Here is a 21673-nt window from a genome sequence, read left to right as displayed (position 1 = left end):
AAAAATAAATAATGTTAATTTTGTTTTAAAGAAGAATTCGCTTTTATTAATCATATATTTACCGATCGCAAATATACTTTTGACCGTGATGTTTACTCAATTACGAGCTCATGAGCTTAAAACAGATTCTTGATACGAAATGACACATTGTCATCTCGCGAATCTTGCAAATAGTAACATGTTTCTACTTTCTGCCGTCAACGAGTCGTATCGGGAGAACGTTTAGTGTTTTCTGTCTCTCGATACCGTATACATTAATGGACACGTCGTTGAGACGTTCAAATTTCGTTACGTCTTTTAACGTTGAAAATTCTATATTTTGGAAATTCAGCATTATCTTATAGTGTGGGTAGGAAGATTCGCGATCAGCATTTCTTTCGGCTGAGTACAGAGCGACGACACCGACCACGCGAAGCAAGCATTGTCCATCGATCGCACGTTAATCACTCTCTTTATCTCTCGCGGCACTTCGAAGCGATTTCCTACGCGTATTGGATTACACTTATTGATATTTATTATAAGATTCATGATTCGCGACAACGTCCATTCACTATCACGTTCTTTAAATTTCTCGAGAGATGCCAACGTAGGCTCGATGATGTGCCGCTCGTACCATTCACGCAAGTTCGATGTTCAAAGAGTTCATAATTTTTAGTATTAATACTTTTATAGGCACGTTTATGACCCGCCACAAATTCGCCGTTAAATATGGTGTTTTACTTTTATACACTTGTGTTTTTCTATTGTGTCTTGCACTCGCTCGAGCACTACACTGCTGACATCTTCTAAAAATCATCGCGGCTCGATATAGTCGATATAACTATCGCATCGGTTAAAATTCGATTTTCAAACGTTGCATCGATCTCTTCCCAAACAAAAGATTTTTTCGCGTTATTGTCACTGTTATTGCTAGTGCTCGCATAATCATCACCAAAATGTAGAAATCGTCTTTCTAATTGAGTCTTTGTATCCTCGAGTCGTGCAATTGTAGCGATTAGAGATTGTCTATCCAATGGAGAGCCGTAGATGCTTGACATGATTGCATTTTTCAAACTGTTTAATAAATTCATTGCACTTTTCTATCCACGCGAAACACTCCTTCAAGATAGCAATTTGGTGGGATCGCTTCAACAGATCGCACTCTGCTTGATTGAAATCTCGATCTGTGTTTATAACGATTTACTTACGTAAGAGTATGAGTTTCAACGTACTATTATATAATCTGGCACATTTTTAAACTGAATTTATTTTTGTCTGTAATCTTCTCTTTTCAGAGTAGAGTATTATGCGCTCATTTTCAAAGTATGCTTCAAAAAACGTCTACCCTCATAAATATTTATGAAAATACAATTCTATCAAGCTTGATTTACATTTACACTTCTATTATTCTTAAAACATATTGCAAGAAACACGTATTAACGTCATGTCATCTCCCAAAAAAGAATAAAAGATCGAGACTCTTTTATCAAAAGAAAGAGACATTACGTTTCAATATCATCGATTTCGATAGCAGCCAGATGTTGGCACTCAATCAATTAATTATAAAACTTAGTCGTATTTATTTAAAATAATTAATAAATGTTGTTTCTAGAAAAATTACATTACGCCATATCTTGGTCGAAAAATGATTGGAGCATATACCGGCGAATATCCTTTGTAACACTTTTCGTTTTATAATCGTTCGGTTTTTTATATTGTTTTTGTTCATGGCAATATTCCCTTTTTATGATGTTTTTTGTTGTCTTATACATGATTCAGTCCCAAAAATCTATGATGTCTTATTACCACTCCTGCATGACGCTATACCCCCCACTTCCAAAGAATCCCCCGTGACTCGCTCCTTAGAGTTCGAACTCTTTCTATTACACTACCAATAACAAAAATAAAAAATGAAATCGGAATTTGTATTTTGTATGCGTAATTAAATAGATCATCAAGGTGAAGAAACATAATATTTCATTTGGCTTACAAAACATAAGAGTTAATAAGATCTGAAATACGTTAATCCTGTATCTAAATAAGGGGAGGGGAGAAGATAATGATATATTTAAAGCCGCCACAGGTAAAGCCACACCAGTCATCGCGTAGTCTTGGAGAATGTTAAACGTACTTCTTTGTATTTCTTAACAGTTCATAGAGAAAGTATGTAATAACCGCATAAGTATTTTAAGCTTTTGAAAATTTATGACCATACCTGATATGCACAACACACACTTTGTTCATGTTTTATATATTATAAAAAAGTGCGATTGTTAGAAAAATTTACAATATGTTAATGCAATATGCTACAACATGACATTATTTCATTTTTCTCTTATGGTCTATTATCAGTCATGTTCAGTGATTAATTGAGTCGATCGAAGAGATTGGATAAATATTTCATTCATAAATTTCATAAATCATAATTATCAAATTTCTCGAAGAAGAAAAAAATGTTTTATTTGTGAGCTTGATAAGCGGTACGTATTGTATAAAATCCTAAACAAATTTAAAACTAAATTATAAATGTGACGTAAAAAGAAAAGTATATTTTCTTTTTTATTTCATATATTTTTAAAAATGCAAAGGACGAAAAACAAGCTTTTTAACATAATTAAATCGGTAAGTTAAAATGTTATACATGATACTTTTATAGAATCTGTGTGTGTGTGTGTGTGCGTGCGTGCGTGCGTGCGTGTGTGTGTGTGTGTGTGTGTGTGTGTGTGTGTGTGTGTGTGTGTGTGTGTTGCACGATTATTAACCCACATATAAAAACCATATGTATTGATTTATATCATACTGATACCATCAGTACATTGCAAAAAAGAGTAGATAACTAAATTTAGCAAAAAACAATGATTTTTCATTTTTATGCTTTTATTTTTTAATTTTTATGCTTTTATTTTTTAATATAATTTACATAAAAATTATTTAGATGTGTGAGTATAAAAGATAATTTGTTAAAAAAAATTATGTACTCATTGTTTTTATGTTTTTAGTTTGTCATAAATAAAATTAGTCAAATAAATTAATCATATTTTTAAATGTCAAATTAATGCGAGAATAAATTTATTAAGAATGTCATTACAAGTTATGAAATTTGTTTTCAGAATCAAAACGCTATAATTGCACAGAAAAAACAATTTAGTTATAACTACCTAAAATAGGTTCAATCAAATGTTTTGGTTAATGTAACCAAACATAACTTTATCCTTACAAAAATTTAGTATCACCAAACAGGAAACTCGTAAAGATAAAATTATGTTTTGATTATGTAATTATGATTAAACATATTTTAGGTAGCTATTACCTTAAATTTACATTAAATTACATTAAATTTGATAGTTATTACCAAACACACTTGTGTTTTCACACTTTTTCTGTGTGTATTTTACAATCACGACTGGTATTTATCATCCATTTTTATTTAAAAAATAAGTTTTGTCTCATAGCAAATTCGATTGAACTAGTGAGCACTGGTGCATATCAAAGCCGTTGTATACTGATTTAATTTATATAAAAAATAAAACATATTTCAAATTATAAAATACAGATTTTATTTAACAATACAATAAAATGTAGATTTCATGATTTAATGAGTTTCTATATTTATGTTGAATGCATATCTTTACATCAATTTGTGTATGACGACTTGAATATGCATCAGCATGCAAGGGAGTTAACATATCACTTAATTATTAGTGAAAACAGAAACCATATTAACTGGAATATCATACAGCGCTCGGTTATTATGGAATATCGATTGAAATATTCTCATGAATTTGATTGGAACAATATACGCATCTTAGATGAGGAAAAAATACTAAATAAAAGATACATCTCAGAAATTATTTTTATCAAACAACAAACTAATGATTTACAGAATGATACGAAATTGTTAGACAAAGCTTATGATAACATAATTATGTTTAAATGACACGCTCAATGTATTCTATATTTTATATGTTTGTATTTGTATTGTTGTCTTGTCAGATTAGACTCGACGTCCGACGCATGAACAGCTTAATAACGTTTTGATGATGTAAGGCCCAGTTCCACGACTCACGGTTAATTCTTAATCGAGGTTCAACTTAATTCTCATCTTTTTCCAATTCTAAAATTGAAAAGAGACAATGAATAAGTTGAATCTCGGTTAAGGGTAAATTGTGGAACTGGGCTTAAGTCAGAAAAAATTTTTTATGCTTATATTCTGTTATATAACAACTCGAACTCGACTAAATTTATTGTATAGTATATCAGGAAATACAATGACATCACTGTTACATTACTGTTACATTACTATTCTTAGATGACTAAATTTTATTAACAATTTACATGGAGCATTGATGAGGATCCAAAACAGAATCAAAACATCTGCGATTATAATTATGTTAATTTAAATAAACTTCACATTGTCATCCTGTGTTGACTCTAAGTCTTAAAGTCAAATAGGCGTTATTTGATTGTATTGATTTATTTCATTCGAGCTCTTTAATATTTATTTTATTAATTATATTGATGACCACTTATGCAATCATGGGACAGAGTTCTCAAAATTCATATGAAATCTCTATGTATAGTCCGATAATTATATATGCAATCACGAGAAATCATTAGATAATATTAAATTAAATCATATATTTTATCTCTCTCTCAAATAAATTCATAATTATGTAGTAAAAAAAATTATTTGTAATCAGATGAAATCATAAGAAATCCGTGAGACAATATTTCAACTAGTGGTTATTTTCTCATATCAATGTGCATTAAATTCGTCGAATTCGCTATTAGGTGATATTTTAAACTGCTAATATGACTATGTGATTGATTTATAACTTCTTAAAATTATAATTATCCTCTCACGGTGTAAATGGAGTCATTAGTGTGTGTGTCCAGGCAATTTTTTAAATTATAAATATTTTGAAAACATGTGAGTACGGACACGCTATTCTGTTCCTAACAAAACTTGTCGGGTGGGGGAAGGTGCCCGTGAAACTCCGGCAGTAGACATCATTTTCTTGCTGAGCAATGAATATTCAAAATTGAGAGCTGACATAAATAACCTCTGTTTATGCAACGAATATTTGTCGTACACTAGGCGTTAGTGATGCCTTCCCGTTTAAAATTAGTTTGCTCCGATCGTACACTTCATATCTGAATATTCATTCATCATAACTATCAGGTTCGCCAATGTTATTTCGAAACTGCATGTATAATGTCAAAAAGAAGTATTACTAGTATAATTTACATATGCTAATATTATGATACTATTAATACGAAATTAAAATGTAATATCAAATTTAATTTCACAAATTAGATCTTGTCTCGATCTATGTAGTTTTTCATAAAACTTTTCCGTCAGGAAGTAACTGTTATTTAACCGATAAATAAAGATTTATTTCGATTAGATTTAGTTTTCTTTATTGAAATCAAGAGTCGGTCGTATTTAGAATTATTCAAAATATGTATTTTAAATAAAATATAAATTAAATAAGTTATTTAATATTTATTATTTCAAATAATTTCTTATGACCTATTTCACTAATTTGTGAACTTAAATTTGATATTACATTTTAATACATAAAATCTGCAAAAGAGATGTGTTACAATTTCTTCATTCTCTTACTATGTTATTCCGTACATATTTTTTTATTTACGAAAGCGTACTCACATAGCACGAGAAGCTCATAAAATTTTTGTAAGCTTTAAAAATAATTCCTCGGGAATTCCTACATCCGCTTATGAGAGTTTCCGAGAGCTTCATTTTGATTCGCAAGCAGCTCTTTTTAAGCTCCCTGAGAGCTTAGCAAAATAAACTTCTTAGCTGAGAGCTTATTTAGTCGAATTTTGTAAGCTCCCTGGAAGCTCAACAATATAAACTCTCTACGAGTTCGTTTTGTCGAATTTTATAATCTCCCCGAAAGCTCAGCAAAGTGAACTTCTTGGGAAGACTTAAATTGAAACTTTGTGCTGTGTGGGTATAGATTTTAAATAAAAAATAAATTTTTTAAAGTCAAATTTTTCATAGGAACGCTTATTTTTATAAGTTTCAAAATTGTAAGACTTCATATCCTGAATTAAAGCATTTAAATTTAAAAAAATTTAAACTTTAATTTTCATTTTTAATAATTAGATTTTGTTAATTTGTTTAAAAATTATAAATTTTTAAACACCAACATACCATACTCGCATTTCGATTTATATATATTTTTGCAAAAATAAAATATTTAATCAATAGATTTGTAAAATTATGTATAAATCTTTTATTCATAATAGTTGAAGAAGCTATTTGGGTTGTTCGGAAAGTAATTTCGTTTTTTCCCAACAGAGGACTTATTGTATTTTTTCATAGCCAACTTCACACTTAAGCCGCATAATCATTATATATTTTGACAGCTGATATAGCAAGGCTTGCTTGTGAAAAAAGTTCGATTGATTCTACGCAGTAGTTTTTGGTTAGTGCCCTATCAAATATGAAAGTAAAAAGCAACATTTTCGGCATATTTTACTTTTTTACTATCAAAAAAGTAAAAATGCTGTTCAAGCAAGAAAAAAATTATCCGATGTGTATGAAGAAGATGTATTGACAGAACGCCAGTGCCAAAACTGGTTTGCAAAATTTCAATCCGGCAATTTTGATGTTGAAGATGCTCCACGTTCTGGAAGGTGAAGCTGATGAAGACACAATAAAGGCATTAATTGATGCAAACCGGCGAATAACTCGTGAGATCGCTGAGAGATTAAATTTATCAAATTCGACCGTTCATGATCATTTGAAACGCGTCTGATTGAAAATCATCTTTCATTTTTATAAGAAAAAACGAAATTACTTTCCGAACAACCTAATATATGAATTTTTTAATATTTTTTGAACTATTTAATCTATTAAAAACACTTTGGATATTAACGACTCCCGTACAATTAATGAGTATTACAAAAATGTATATACATTTACATGGCGACGATGGTCTTAAATAAGAATTATCTGAAAAAGAATTATTTATCACCTTACATACGATAATCGCAGAAAAAGGAATAAAAATTATAAAGGTTCAGCGCGCACTTTTTACATTTAAAACCTAAATACTAGATATATTTGAAAATACATACGCCATAATATTATATGAGATGAGATTTGTTTTGAAATTCAGTTTAATGCACATAATTGTAAAATAATTGTGAGAACATAATTTAAAACATAATTGTGAGAAAAAATGAAACATCGAATGGAAAATTTTTTAATTCTAACAACAATAAAAAATAAACAATCCGTTCAAGGTTAATAAGAGGCTAATGAAAGTGCCAACGATTAAATTATAATATCATTAATCATCTTTCATAATGCGTAATTTTCTTTATTATGAACGTTTCGGCTTTTTGGAGTTCTCTTGAGCAATATTGCAGTTCTTAATTCATCTTCATTGAACCTTCCGTAAAATTTCAAAGCTTCATGGACACGTTGAACTTCCCGTTTAAAAATCCACTGCAATTGGAAATCTGATAGTGACTTACATTTAACGGAAGATTCAATGAAAATGAATTAAGAACTGTAACATTGCTGAAGGGGATTCCAAAGAGAGCCGAAACGTTCATAACAAAGAATATTATGCATTATGAAAGATGATTAATGGTATTATAATTTAATCGTTGGTATCTTTATCGATCTTGACTCTTATTAGCCTTAAACGGATTGTTTATTTTTATTTTTAAATTTGTGAGTCTGTTAAAATTTTATATTTCAAACAACAATATTTGAAAGGTTTCATGATTAATGTTATGACAACTATATAGCCTTATTATCTAGGACTTTTTAGTATCTTATTGTCATGATTTAAGAGGTTCTTTAATAAAATGTCGAAAATTTGGGGTGCCTCACCAGGACCTACCCAAATTACAAATATTTAATTTCATTTCATTTATTCATGCAATCAATAAAATTTACAATTGAGGAATTAGTGATTACAGAAATTGTGAAATGAACAAAGATATAAAGAATGAAAGGAATGAAATAAGGAATGAAATTAACAATAAATTGTACGCAGAGAAATATTTGCATAATTTGAATAAAATATTAAAATAGATAACAACGGTGTGAAGACTCTTTATATGTAACATAAATAAACAAACAAAGTAAACAGCGAAATAAGAGTCACTCTTATTTCGCCGTTTACTTTGTTTGTTTATTTATGAAAATATTAAAACTATATGTATATCTTAAAATGGTATGGAATATTCAATAATAAATCAAGAGCTGCGTCTTCATCAAAACAAAAAAATATTTATTTGTCGAGGTTAAATTTATATGCAAATTTATGCACGTATCTTTCTAGAAAAACAGTTGACCTATTACTTTTTTGTGACCATTAAATCATAATTTTTTAAACTATTACCCTAAGCGCATAATATTATTTAAAATTAAGCAATATTTTAGGCATATTCTCTCTCTTAGAATATTAAATGTAACATTTTAAAAATATTGTACTAAAATTATATAATATTAAACAATATTCTTGAAATATTAAATGAAAGGTTAACTTTGTCCATTTCTGATAATATTGTATGATTATTAAAAGTAACATTATTTAATGTTACTGTAATATTGCATAAACATTAAAAAGTATTATAACAAAATTTATTTTAATTTGTAAAATTGTTATATTTGTTTGGTATAAGTATACGTTTAAAGATTGAAAATAATTTTGACGCGCAATTGTAGAACTGGATATGTATACTTAAAATCATGCCAAAACGTTTTTTTAGCACAAGATGCAGTATAAACTGATAAGAACTTTTCGTTGCTGGATTGTGAATTTAAATTGCACTAAATTAAGAATAATTAAGATTTATAAATATTTTAATAATATTTAAGGAATATTAAGATGTAATAAGTATTATATAAGTGGACATATAACTTTTATAGAATACTCCTATAATGTTAAAAATATTATATAGTATTCTTGAAATATTATAATAACTTATTTTAATTTTTTAACAGTATCTATATAACATTTTAAAAATATTTTGCACTTATAGGGTATAATTTTTTTTTTTAGAAAAGTCTATGGTAAGATTAAAAATTGTTATCATAAAATACATACATACTATAAAATGAAATATTTTGAAAATTGTCTTCCTGTTAAAATTAATAAAATTAGTAATTTCATATCTTTTATTTTTTCTAATAACACTTTAAAATCGCTCCAGAAAATTTGAAAAGGCTATTACAAAAAAATAAGATATGAGAAATTATCGACATTTTATTGATTTTAACAGGAAAACAATTTACAGAAATTTAAATCATCTGAAAAAAAATGTTACAGTTCGGTCGCTGATCGAACACTCATCATCATTTTGCAAAATGGTGCAACAAGAAGCGGTGATCGTAAGAAACGCCATAAAGCGTTATGGGAAAGGACAGTTGGTGCTTCACGGTCTGAATATGACCGTTTCAAAAGGTTCCATGTAAGTAATTTTTTGATATGTCAATACAAAAAAATGAGTTCTCTTTTTATTTATTTTCGAGAGTTGTAAACAAATAATAATTCAAATTTTTTAAAAGAAATAATTAAAAAGATGTTCTAGGAAAAGAAAACGATGCAATGAAATTATTAATTCGTGATTACACGTGCGATTTTTAAACCTACATACAGCATATCTTTTACCCAACCTGATACTAATTTCTTCACCTTCGATATGTAGAAAATTGCCTGAAATTGTCGTCACGCACATTTCCGCGTACATTCACCGATTGCTTAAATTGCCGCCGCTTGCAAAATACACGACAGAATAATCGTATAACTTTCTAACGAATATTTAGATAAGAAAATCTTTCGGAACATATTAGAATCATTATAATTTTATTTCAAATTTGTATTTAGTTTTTAAAAGTATATTTCGTCATATTTTGTTTTTTGTATAATGCTTTTCAAGTTGCTGGCTAAATAAGTACTTGTTAAATTTATTAAAAATAAGTTTTTGTAAAGATAAAAATGTGTCAGAGATATACCTATTTAGCATTGTGCAATATTTAAAAAACCGTGTACAAATCTCAAAGCATACTAAAAAGTTAATAAATAAACTTTCCAAACAACACAAAGCGTCTAAAATTGTAATATAAGACGTCTTTAAGTTGTCTTTTAGATGCAAAAAACCCGATTTCAGACACTTTTTGTTGTCTGAGTTGATTCTTATAGTTGAATATATTTTTTTGACTGATAATAATGACTATATTCATAATTTTCGAGTCAAAACAAAATTCTTATTTAAATGCTTGAATAAGCTAAAAAACTTGATTACATCTAATTTAATAATCTGTAACTATTAATGATCTAGTCGAACATGTTATTAACATATTGCCTAACAAATACATATATGTGAAATTCTCTTTGCATTCAATTATAATGAATGAAATTAGAATATCCGAGAAAATGTGTTTGATCTTTTTGGCGGCATTTCTACAGACTTATCCGTTGGCAAGACTTCATCCACTGCCTCTAGAATCTCGTCCATCGCCGAACCATTATCTGATTTTATCTCCTTCCTCTTATTAAAATAATGATGCTTGTCAAAGATGTTTTTTGTTGATATGTGTCTATTTTTCTGTTTTTTATTTTTATTCGAAGGAGTAAGAACTTGAAGTGTTCTTCGAAAAGGAATTTTTCGGATGTCTCTTATATTTTTCAAAGATCCATGCAATGTAACATCTGTTCCAACATTTCGTTGATCAATCTCTTGCGAAGTGCTTGTGATGATCTTGTTTAATAAAATTAAAGAAAGATTTTTTAGTTGATTAAATTGTTTTCTACGAAGTTTCATATGCTCGTGACGAATATCTATGAATTCTTTTAATTTTGAGACAATTTTCCTTTTGATGAGATCATCATCTCGAAATGTTTTTAAGATCTCAGAAAAAAATGTATCATTAATGATAGAAGTGTCCTTAACATCGGTAGGGGTGTTTAATGTAAATTCCTGATTGATTGGTATAATAGTGAAATTCTTGGTATCATCTTCGGTACGTTTTATTGATTCCTGATCCATAATTTGTTCTTCTATTTTAGATGTGTTATTTGATGTATTCATTGGAAATTTATTTATATTTATTTTAGTCTCAATTTTAGTTTCAATAAGATTGCCTTTATTCTGTTTAGTTAAGATTATTTCGTCAACGTTTTTAGTGCTTTCACTGTTATTTCCGTCTTCTGAAATATATTTATCATCCTTCGATTTCTCATGTTGTTGATTACCTGTACTTAAATTTTTAAAAAAAAATTCTGCTTGTCTTTTTAAATTCAAAAGTTGCCATTTTGAGATATAATCGAGATCGTCGTAAAATTGCTGCCATTTTAAATCAAACAATTTGTTCAACCACAATAAAATCGATTTGGTATATTCAAGAGACAACTCATCGTTTGTAATTAATCTTTTCATTTCCATTGCAAATTCGAGATTAGAGATCATCCAAGACAATGCAAAATCATTTTCATCAAGGTTTATAGAGTCTTCATCTTGGGGTATAATAACATGTCGCAAAATTTCATAGGCATTTGAATTCTGATGAGTCAATCTTTTATAGCTGTTGCCATATTCTTGCATCAGCAATGGCACGCGCCATAACATACTTCGAACGTCATTTCTGACCTACACAAAAAGTGTCACGTTTAACTATTCATAAAAATTAAATTTATACAGTTTAATAATTTAATCTTTTAATAAATTTCTATGCATATGCAAATATTCTAAGTTACACATAAAATAAATTTACTAATAAATCAATTAATTTGTTTATGAAATATGAATATATCATAATATGGTGCTCTTTGTTATGAAATCATTGTTACATGCAGTTTCTCAAAATGTTTTATTTGGTAATGTTTTCTTGTATTTATAAGACTATTCGTCAATTATTAACTTCAAAGTCACTTTGTTGAATTTTACCTCTGAAAAAAATTTAATTCATTAATAGGGTCAAGTTTAATAAAAATTCTTTATATATTTTAACTTATATAAGAGTATCTCAAAATAATCGAAAATATCCTTTTTATAACAAATTTTTTAAATATCAAAAGTTAATTTTTTTCGTAACAAAAACACCGAAGTTTCTACTTAATATTAATTGTGTGTATTATATAAACTTTGTAATATTACATGTCAAATAAAAAGTTTCTAAAAATAAAAACGTAAAATAAAAGACTTTCAAAATTAATTAGAAAAGAAGAGAAAGGGGGAGAGAGAGAGAGAGAGAGAGAGAGGGAGGGAGGGAAAGAGAGAGAAAAGAATATATCTTTTTTATTTATTTAATTTTTCGAAATTTAATTTCAGAAAAGCTTTTCCTCTTTGACTGTTTATGACTAAAAAGTGATTGATATATTAATATTTTTAATAAAAAACAATTACTCTAAATTTATCGTCGAATTTGTTATTAAACATCTAATAAATATATTTAGTTATTAAAAGTAAGCCAACTTACTAACAGAATCCTGTTCAAAATCTATTTTGCCATTAATCTCAATAATTTTCCTTTCCAAATTAATTATGATACGGACTTGCGGTTCCTCCATTCCTTCTAGTATTTCAATCAACTCACCAAAATCGCTCAATTTGTTCGCGCGTAGATCGATCAACATTGTATTGTCATGTATCATCGATATCGATCCTTGGACTGGTAAAGAGGAGAAAATTCCTCTTGTGAGTAGCAGGATCGTGATGATACTAATAATCATCATGACACAATGAAACTGAAATGAGTGTGGGTTTGCTTGATGATTTTATCAGGTGCACCGGACGGCGATATATTTCGCCCGCCATATCACGATCTTGCGAAAATCGCACAGTGGTGCCTAAGAGCATCTTTGCAGCGTTTTAATTATTTCGGAAAATGGAATAATTTTTTTATTACTCTTATATATATAAAACTGTCAATTCGATATTATAAGTATACAAATATTTATATATTGCAAAAAAATGACATGGATAATAAAGATTTGATAGATATAGTTAAATATTTTCTAAATTCTCTTACAAAAAAAAATTCTATATTTTCATATTATATAGTTACATCGGACTGATATTAATGTTACATAGATTATCTGGACGTTCTTCAAACAAATTTTTAAAAATTCAAATTTAGATCACTGTTTAGGCACCACTGTGTGTTATTAGCACTAGGCTAATTGCTTTTGCGAATGATCGTTATGTTCGCGCGAATTTAATGATCAAAGCTATGAGATTGTGTCCAACACTTTATTAACAAGTCGGTCTTGCCAACAGTTCAGACTAATTACAGTATCACAAGGGAAACAATAACCGCCATTGTTCTTCGATGAAGTGCGACCGTGAGTAGATAGATTGGCTGATAAGTTAATTTCGAAAGAAAATCCATACAAAACAATTATGACGCTGTTTTTTTATTGCGAGATTAAAGGAAATATTTACTACTTTGTGCCCCTCTCTTCTCGTTCGAATGTATCGTCTAAAATAAGATAAAGCATATAAACAAAATCCTTCCTTTAAACAGATATGGATTGTTGGGAGCGAGCGGATGCGGCAAAACCACTCTGCTGTCCTGTGTTGTCGGAGTTCGATATCTTGACAGTGGTGAGATATGGGTCTTGGGGGGGAATCCGGGCAGCAAGGGCTCTGGCATCCCTGGGCCTCGAGTGGGTTACATGCCGCAAGAGATCTCTTTGGTCGGAGAATTCTCTGTAAACGGTGCTTTATATTATTTCGGCAGGATCAATGGGCTCGACGATGAAGAGATCGGTAAGACGTAGAATGGATAAGGAAAAAGACATTCTCATTGAAATCACGCGAAAAATCGCAAATATGCTCCAAACTTTTAATTTTACAAAATACTTTTAAATAAACATCTTTTAAACAGTTTCAGTTTTTTTTTTAATTGCTTATTTTCTATGCAAAATATTTCACACCGTAAATTATTTCGAAATAATTATATTAGCTTCTCTGTGTTATTTCTAAGAGGCAAGACAGAAGTTCTTTTCGGATTTGCTCCAACTACCCCCAGCGGATCGCTTAGTGAAGAACATGAGTGGAGGTCAGCAAAGAAGAGTTTCCTTTGCTGCCGCATTGATTCATAGGCCCGAACTCTTAATCCTAGATGAACCTACTGTGGGCTTAGACCCAATTTTAAGGGAGAAGCAAGTAGATTTTACTTTTTTTTTAAACATAAGCATACAATAATAGGAAAATGTTGAAACGTTCTTTCTCTTCGTAGTATTTGGGCCTACTTGAGCCAAATCACGCAAAAGGAAGGTATCACTGTGCTGATCACGACGCACTACATCGAAGAAACTAAAGATGCTAATAAAGTGAGTCTTGTTTCTAGTAAATTGATCCTAATAATGTAAAAAAGTTGCTGCAAAATATTTTACAAGCTTTAAAAAAATTACATTTTAGAGGCTCAGCCAACTAATAATTAAATAATAAATTCATATAAAGAGGCTAAATGAACCAATGCACGTTGTCGGTGCCAAAAGAATATACTTGTATTATTATAATTTACAAAAATCTTTCATTTGTTTCGGGTCTCGGAACCGTCTTCAATGAATACATAAATTATATTACATAAGTTGTTATCATCTTACGTCTGTTCCTTATCGTTTCATTAACATAAAAAATTCATCAATTACTTCGTGTTAGAACGCATTCAAAATAGTGATCCCTATCGTACCGAGTGAACATTTTCGTGTAAACTATAGAGGTATTGGCTTAGAACATATGAAAATTGTCGAATCAACAAGACGAAAGCTTATATGTCAGCAAAATGATTCAGACATGTAAGTCTCGTCCTGTCGGTTCGGCAATTCTCATATGTTCTAAGCCTAAGCCAATACCTCCATAATTTAATAAGAACTCGATATGATAGAGATCACCACTCCAAATGTGTTCTAACATGAAGTAATTGCGATGAGTTTTTTTAATAGAACAACGAGGAACAGACGTAAAATGATAACGTATGTAATATAATTTATGTTTTCACTGAAGATGGTTCCGTTGAGAACCAAAATGTATGGAAGATTTTTGTAAATTATAGCAATATATTCTTTTGGCACCGACAATGTGCATTGGCTCATTTAGCCCTTATATGAATTTATCTTTAAAAAAATGTTTTTTAATTTAAGAAGAATCTTGTTTGATATACTATATAATAATACAAATTCATTCTTTAATGTTGCGCAGATTGGTTTGATGAGATGTGGTAAATTGTTGGCGGAATCGGAGCCGCAAAAATTACTGGAGCGATTTCAATGCTCATTCTTGGAGGAAGCTTTCCTGAAACTGTGCGAGGTACAGAATAATACTTTGAATAATGAAGTTGAGAGATTCAAAGTAGAAGATACCAGCAGTGGCGTCTTGCCTCAAAATGAATATGAACAAACAAAAGTATATATATATATATATATATATAGAAATAATTTATGCTTCTTAAAAAATCATGTAAATCTGTATTGTATGATGCAAATAATTTAAATTGTTAAGGTAATCTCGGAATACAAAGAGGTTCCGAAACATCAAATTTCACGATTGAAAATATTCAAAGCTCTATTGACGAAGAACGGCATGCAATACTTTCGTTATTATGGGTAATTATCAATAAATTTATCAATAATTAATTCTATGATAACATTAATTGATAAAATTAATTGATAATTGTTAATGAATTATTATACACTTTTTTATCTATATAAAAACGAATTTCTACCTTTTTATTTTCAAATTTTGCAATTATTTTTCCTATATTTGTACATTGAATTGTTGTACATTGTACGAAATATTTAAAAAAATTCAAATTTATCAAATAATTCCACGTTTCATAACAATAATATTCTTTCAGAGGATTAATTTTCGCAGTAATATTTCCAATAATTCAAACTTTCGTATTTATTATGGCAATTGGCGATGATCCGAAAGATTTGAAGATTGGAATTGTTAATGATGAGGCGGGTAGATGCGACAGCAACTTTGGCAGTATTTGGAATGACGAAATCACCTGTCACTTTGGCAATCTCAGTTGTAGATTTCTACACAATTTTGATGACTCTATCGCGACACAGGTACAACGATTTACATTAAAATTAAAATGAGAAATCAAATCGTATGTATTAAAATAATATAAAAAGAAGGCCTATAAAGAGCAAATAAAGATGTATTTAATAGTTAAATTTAATATTATAAATAATAGATAAAATGTTTCTTATTTAAATATTATCATATATAATAATATATACATATAATATTAATATATACATGACTTTTAAATAATATAAAACGATATTAATCATGAATCATATATATTAAACGCATCACAACGATACAAATAATAGTTGCCTATTTATGTTTGTTACGCAAATCATAAATTGAATCCAAAGTTCATTGCTATTTTATTGATAGAATTATAATTGGTTGCAAAAGAGTTGATGATAAAATAACGCAGAGTTAAATAGTTGATATTGACTAGTTGATATTTTTTATATCGAGTGAGAAAACTAATGATATTAATATTAATGTAAGATTTTCTCTTAAGATTCTGACATGTTAGCGATAAAAGATATGAGAGTGAAATGTGATTGAAAAACAATTTAAAGATTAATAATGTACAGTTGGCATGTATATAATATTAAAACAATTTTACGTTTTCTTGATATCCTTTTCCCACGAATTTTTATATTTCAATAAATTAAAATATAAAAATCTCAATACATATGGTATACACACATTTTGATATAAATTAACAGAATGACATGAACAATAATAAACGTTAACATATTTCTTGAAGATTCTTATTAATATTTCGCTTTCAGGAGTATTATGACAAAGTTTCTGAAGCGAATCATGTTGTACAAAATGGTAAACTTAATGGTTTACTGTATTTTAGTCATAACTTCTCAGAAGCTCTACAGAAACGAATGGAAGACGGCGCTTTCACGAAAGATTCCGATTTACTCGCCAGTGAGATTCAAATTTCCCTTGATATGGGTGGTACGTTATTGTATTATAAAAAGCATTCTCTATAATAAATAAGAAATTTGGTTAATTTAAATATATAAAAATTATTTTAAATAAAAAGTATCATTTAAGAAATTACATAAAGAATCCAATAAATTAAGATCCAAACAATTTAAAATCATATTAACATAAACGAATATATTAACATAAACGGTGCGCAAAATTAATTTATTTATTAGAAAAATTACAAATATTTAAATTTACAATGGCTTCGTTACAGATAGACAAATTGGGCTTTTCTTGCAGATGAAGTTATTTAAGCGTTTTTTAGAGATTTATGAGGATATCATGAAGGATTGCAAATATTCTCCAAAATTGGCCGATCCACCCATTCGAGTAAATATGTTTTATATTTTGTTAGAATTTTAAATCTATCTTTTTTTCAATAAGAAATGCTGGTTATAGACTCTCAAAATTAAAATAATGTAGGAAATTAGGCAAATGAGAGTTCGATGCGGTACTTAATGCACAATCATCTATTTTTTTTTCTCTTTCTCCATCCATTTTTCTCTCTCAATTATATTGAATTAAAATAAAGGAATAAAATTCCAATTGTTTTCAGTTTGAAGAACCTATTTATGGTACGACCGATCTCAATTATGCGGATTACGTGGCACCAACATACATGTTAACGTAAGCAAAAGTCAATCCAACACACTGAATGAAATCATTGCTGTTACTAAACTGTTTATATCTTTGCAGACTTATCTTTTTTTTAGCTACTACAGTCTCTACTGCCTTAATAATTACAGATCGGATGGAGGGTGTCTGGGATCGAAGCGTAGTCCAAGGTAATTTACTAATTTAAGCCCGAATTCATAGTCCTTCTTCAAATCTCAAGTCTGGTTTTTAATATCTAAATTCGGATTTTAATTTTAAATCTCCAAACCTAAATTTCAGTGCTAATAGCTAATCATCAAATTCAGTTCTTCGTTACTGTTCGTGACTGACAGCGAAATTTTTTTACCAGGGTTATTATAAATATTTTATATATTATAAATATTTTGATTCTTACACTTGCTTAAAAAATAGATTTTCTAGATGGATTTTTGGTCGATTACATTTGATTATATCTTGTAATCTCACGTTTTTATTTTATTCTCACGCTTCCCGCTCAGTCACGAATAGTCACGAAGAACTGAATTTGGTCATTAGCCATTAGCACTGAAATTTAGGTTTGGAGATTCAAGATTGAAATCCGAATTCTCAGATATTGAAGACCAGACTTGAAATCTAAAAAAGAACTATGAATTTGGACCTTAGTCTTCGAAATAAGTTTTTCAACTATTTCCTATCATAGTAATTCAAATGTGTAATGTAAATATGCAATAGGAGTCAAGACAGAAGATATTCTGCTATCCCATATTCTTATTCAGTGCATCAGCATAGCTATCCATACTGCTATGATAGTGCTTTTATTCTTTCCCATATGGGGTTTAGAATGCAAAGGATCAATGTTTACTGTAATAGTCCTCACATTTCTCGTCGGTTTTTGCGGACTGATGCATGGTAAGTACACCACACAACATAAATATAAAAAAAAGTGCGTAGTAACAATTTAAAAACTGCTAGAAATTAAACTGATTATTTTGTATTATTATTTTCATAGGTTTCATTATTTCTGTTATGTGTAAAGATCACACTATGGCGCATTACTGCTCGGCCGGAAGCTTTTTCCCGCTAATAGTAACGTCCGGTGAGTCCTTATTCTTTTGTTTTTCGCGAAAATTATTTTTTATTTCAATCTAGAGTTATTAATCTGTTGTTAAATAATATCGTTATTCTTCATATATTTTTAAAAAATGTTATTTTATTCAAATAATATTCTTATAAATCCTTATTCCCTAAATAATTGTGAAATTAAAAATATATTCTCTAGTATCGTTATAAAATAACATGATTTATGTAACTCATCAGCAAATTAAAAATCTATTAATATAATAAATAACAGATTTAATATTTTAAAAAATTAAAAAAAAATAAAACGAAAATTTTGATCATAATCAAATACGACTTAAATTCTTTCTACTAAGAATATTGGAGAATTTTTTTATAAAAATTGAAAATGTCGATCTTGACGAAAATCGATTTATTTATTTTTCATTAACAGTTACTTTAAAATAATCGATTATTTAAACAATTATCGGCTATGTAAACGGTTATTTTTTATAATATATCCTAATCAGCATATAGTCACATTTTTTTAATTATTTTTCATTATTTAAATTATTAAGAAATTTATTTTGAAATATTTCATTATTAAAAATATTTGTGCAAATAAATAATTTAGAAGTGTTAAATTTTATGCACAAAGATTGATGTCAACTTGGTAATGTAACTAATGAGTAAGGTCAATATCTAATAAATAATAAATCTAATGTTTAATGGCAAATAGTAATGTTTAAGATCTTACTATTTATCTTTTTTGCCAGTAAAAGCACTGTCGCTGTATTAGATCAATATTACATACATCCGTTTTTTTGTCGTGCGACGAATTTTTTAAGCATGTTAATTGGCTGCAAAACAGAGAGGATTTCAGATCTCTTTGTCCTATAGCCAATCAACAGGCTTTAAAAATTTGTCGTACGACAAAAAACGGACGCATGTAATATCGACTTAATACAGCGACAATGTTTTTATTGGTAAAAAAGATAAATAGTAAGATCTTAAACATTACTATTTACCATTAAACACTAGATTTACTATAAATAGTAAGATCTTAAATATTTTATTTACTTATAAAATTAAAAATTTGAAAATAACCGTTTAAGTTCAATAATGTTATTTTTCAAATTCGATTACGGTTACTAGTAACAGATAACGAAATAACGCCCATCACTAGCTCAATTCAAATTAACATCAACAACATCTAGTGAAAAATTATCTTAGATTAATTAAATTTTTATTAATACACTAATTAACAAAATTATAGGATGTATATGGCCGGTGGAAGGTATGCCAGAAGGACTTCGCTGGATTAGCTATGCATTGCCAACTACGTTACCCTCTATATCTTTAAGAGGAGTTATCTATAAGGGTTATTCCATATCCGAATCGCAAGTTTATATTGGCTTTTTACTAAGTGCAGGATGGATATTATGTTCTTTTATGGTGACTGTATTTGGTGTAAGATCAAAATAACAATAATCCTCATAACAATTTTAGAAAATTCTAAAATTAGTATATTTCTAATTTCTTAGAAAGGAAACAAAAGCAGTCTCGCATAGAGATTACATTCAATTAAACTTAAATGTACAGAATGTTTCGTCTAATTTAATTTCTTGATTTATATATAATGTACAAGAAGAGATATAATTATTTCAAACATAACCATTTGTGAAAAATTGTTTTAAAAGAATAAATTTAATATTTTTTTATTTAATTAATCGTAATTGTAAATTAAATTTTTTTCCTATTTTAAATAAATAATTATACTTTATTTTATTACATAATATAATAATAATAATAATACAAAATTAATTAATCACTTCTGAATGATAGCAGTATTAAACATTCTCAGAGAATATCAATGAATATATTTTAGACAAAAAAATTAATCTCATATGAGTTCACGTCATACATTCAAAATCGTCATTTTTTAACTTGTTTTTTAATTTGCTGATATATTCTATAGATAAAAATATGACGTCTTATATTTTTATTTGTAAAATATGTCAGCAAATTAAAAAACAAATTAAAAATGACGATATTTCAAAGGTATTGGAATTTAACGTGAAATGCCTCATATGTGGGATTATAAAGTGAAAATAATACTAACTAAAAATATACTGGATGTCTATAAAGTCCCACCCAGGCCATATATTTCAGAAACGGCTTTAAATATGGAAAAATGTCTCAGATAGAAGTTATAGGACATATTAATGGGGACATATGATGAAAATATGAATTTGACCTTGAGTGATCTTCTAAAGGTAGGTAGATTAGATCAATGTGATCGTTGTTTTCTTAAATAATATCCCTCATTTTTTATTGTATATTCTTGTAGCTTATCTGGAGAGCTTTTCAAAACACTATAATAAAATTTTCATTAAGTTTTCGAGTTATAAGGCTTGAAAGTTACAGTACCGCCGGCATTAGCATTACCCAAGGTGTCCGACCAATGGCTAAAAACAAATGGCTTCTTGAATGTTGTTCAGAATCATGACCTAGATAATATTTGTCAAGATCAAGAGGCCATTGGAGGTCCTCTTATTTTCATTTTTGTACTAAAAATTCATAAAAATGAAACATATCTAAAACTGATTCCAAGATATATGGCCTGAGTGAGACTTTATATAGACACCCCATATTTAGTTGTAGTAAAGTACTTTTAATTGTATTTATATATATTGTACAAAAGATTGTTGTATAAGAAATAAAAGATTGTGTTGTTTAGAAAATAAAATAATCTATTTTAATATATGTATACATGTAATTACACTTTTAAGTTATACATTTTAGTTAAAAATTAAAGAAGAGTAGTATTACAACAACTGAAGATGAAAAGAAAAGAGTCGAAGAGGGAAATTAAGACAATGGAGAAAAGAGGGAACCGAATAAAAATAAAGATATATACGGTTCATTAAATATGTTTCCTTTGATAACATATTAATCTTACATGTATATTATATGTATAAATATACACAGTTCTCTATATACAAACATATGC

The 21673-nt window shown here is 28.5% G+C and overlaps 2 protein-coding genes across 5 annotated transcripts; one reads left to right on the top strand and one right to left on the bottom strand.

Moving 5' to 3' along the window:
* Positions 1 to 2090: 2090 nt before the first annotated feature.
* On the top strand, positions 2091 to 20167 carry LOC108756478 (ABC transporter G family member 20-like). 3 transcript variants are annotated; one of them, XM_018500340.1, is made up of 15 exons: positions 2091 to 2142; positions 9300 to 9441; positions 13496 to 13740; positions 13958 to 14135; positions 14213 to 14306; positions 15178 to 15381; positions 15478 to 15581; positions 15833 to 16052; positions 16800 to 16977; positions 17225 to 17340; positions 17567 to 17637; positions 17707 to 17795; positions 18337 to 18513; positions 18614 to 18700; positions 19937 to 20145. In XM_018500340.1, the coding sequence occupies exons 2-15, from the start codon at positions 9338 to 9340 to the stop codon at positions 20143 to 20145; spliced, it is 2076 nt and encodes a 691-aa protein (XP_018355842.1). In that variant the 5' UTR covers positions 2091 to 2142; positions 9300 to 9337. The 3 variants fall into 3 exon arrangements, with proteins under 3 accessions (XP_018355842.1, XP_018355832.1, XP_018355851.1); XM_018500330.1 differs by lacking the exon at positions 2091 to 2142 and adding an exon at positions 2570 to 2601; XM_018500349.1 differs by lacking the exon at positions 2091 to 2142 and having other exon boundaries at positions 9338 to 9441; positions 19937 to 20167.
* LOC108756492 lies at positions 10301 to 12753 on the bottom strand. 2 transcript variants are annotated; one of them, XM_018500363.1, is made up of 2 exons: positions 12449 to 12753; positions 10301 to 11621 (listed from the first exon to the last, which is right to left on the bottom strand). In XM_018500363.1, exons 1-2 carry the CDS (start codon positions 12702 to 12704, stop codon positions 10390 to 10392), a joined length of 1488 nt encoding a protein of 495 aa, XP_018355865.1. In that variant the 5' UTR covers positions 12705 to 12753; the 3' UTR covers positions 10301 to 10389. The 2 variants fall into 2 exon arrangements, with proteins under 2 accessions (XP_018355865.1, XP_018355873.1); XM_018500371.1 differs by having other exon boundaries at positions 12566 to 12753.
* Positions 20168 to 21673: the final 1506 nt, after the last annotated feature.

This window comes from Trachymyrmex septentrionalis, unplaced genomic scaffold (assembly GCF_001594115.1).
Source record: "Trachymyrmex septentrionalis isolate Tsep2-gDNA-1 unplaced genomic scaffold, Tsep1.0 scaffold101, whole genome shotgun sequence".
In the NCBI taxonomy this organism is placed as follows: Eukaryota; Metazoa; Arthropoda; class Insecta; order Hymenoptera; family Formicidae; genus Trachymyrmex; species Trachymyrmex septentrionalis.
Note: the sequence above shows the minus strand (reverse complement) of the source record. Positions and strands in the feature narration are given on the sequence as shown.

Bases quoted from the DNA above. Each gene is read 5' to 3' on its own strand.
- LOC108756492 (XM_018500363.1), bottom strand. From the start codon at position 12,704: ATGATGATTATTAGTATCATCACGATCCTGCTACTCACAAGAGGAATT. The intron at 11,622-12,448 runs GTAAGTTGGCTT...CACTTTTTGTGT, and splicing joins TTTTGAACAGGATTCTGTTA to AGGTCAGAAATGACGTTCGA.
- LOC108756478 (XM_018500349.1), top strand. From the start codon at position 9,338: ATGGTGCAACAAGAAGCGGTGATCGTAAGAAACGCCATAAAGCGTTAT. The intron at 14,307-15,177 runs GTGAGTCTTGTT...AATGTTGCGCAG, and splicing joins AAACTAAAGATGCTAATAAA to ATTGGTTTGATGAGATGTGG. The intron at 17,796-18,336 runs GTAATTTACTAA...AATATGCAATAG, and splicing joins GGATCGAAGCGTAGTCCAAG to GAGTCAAGACAGAAGATATT.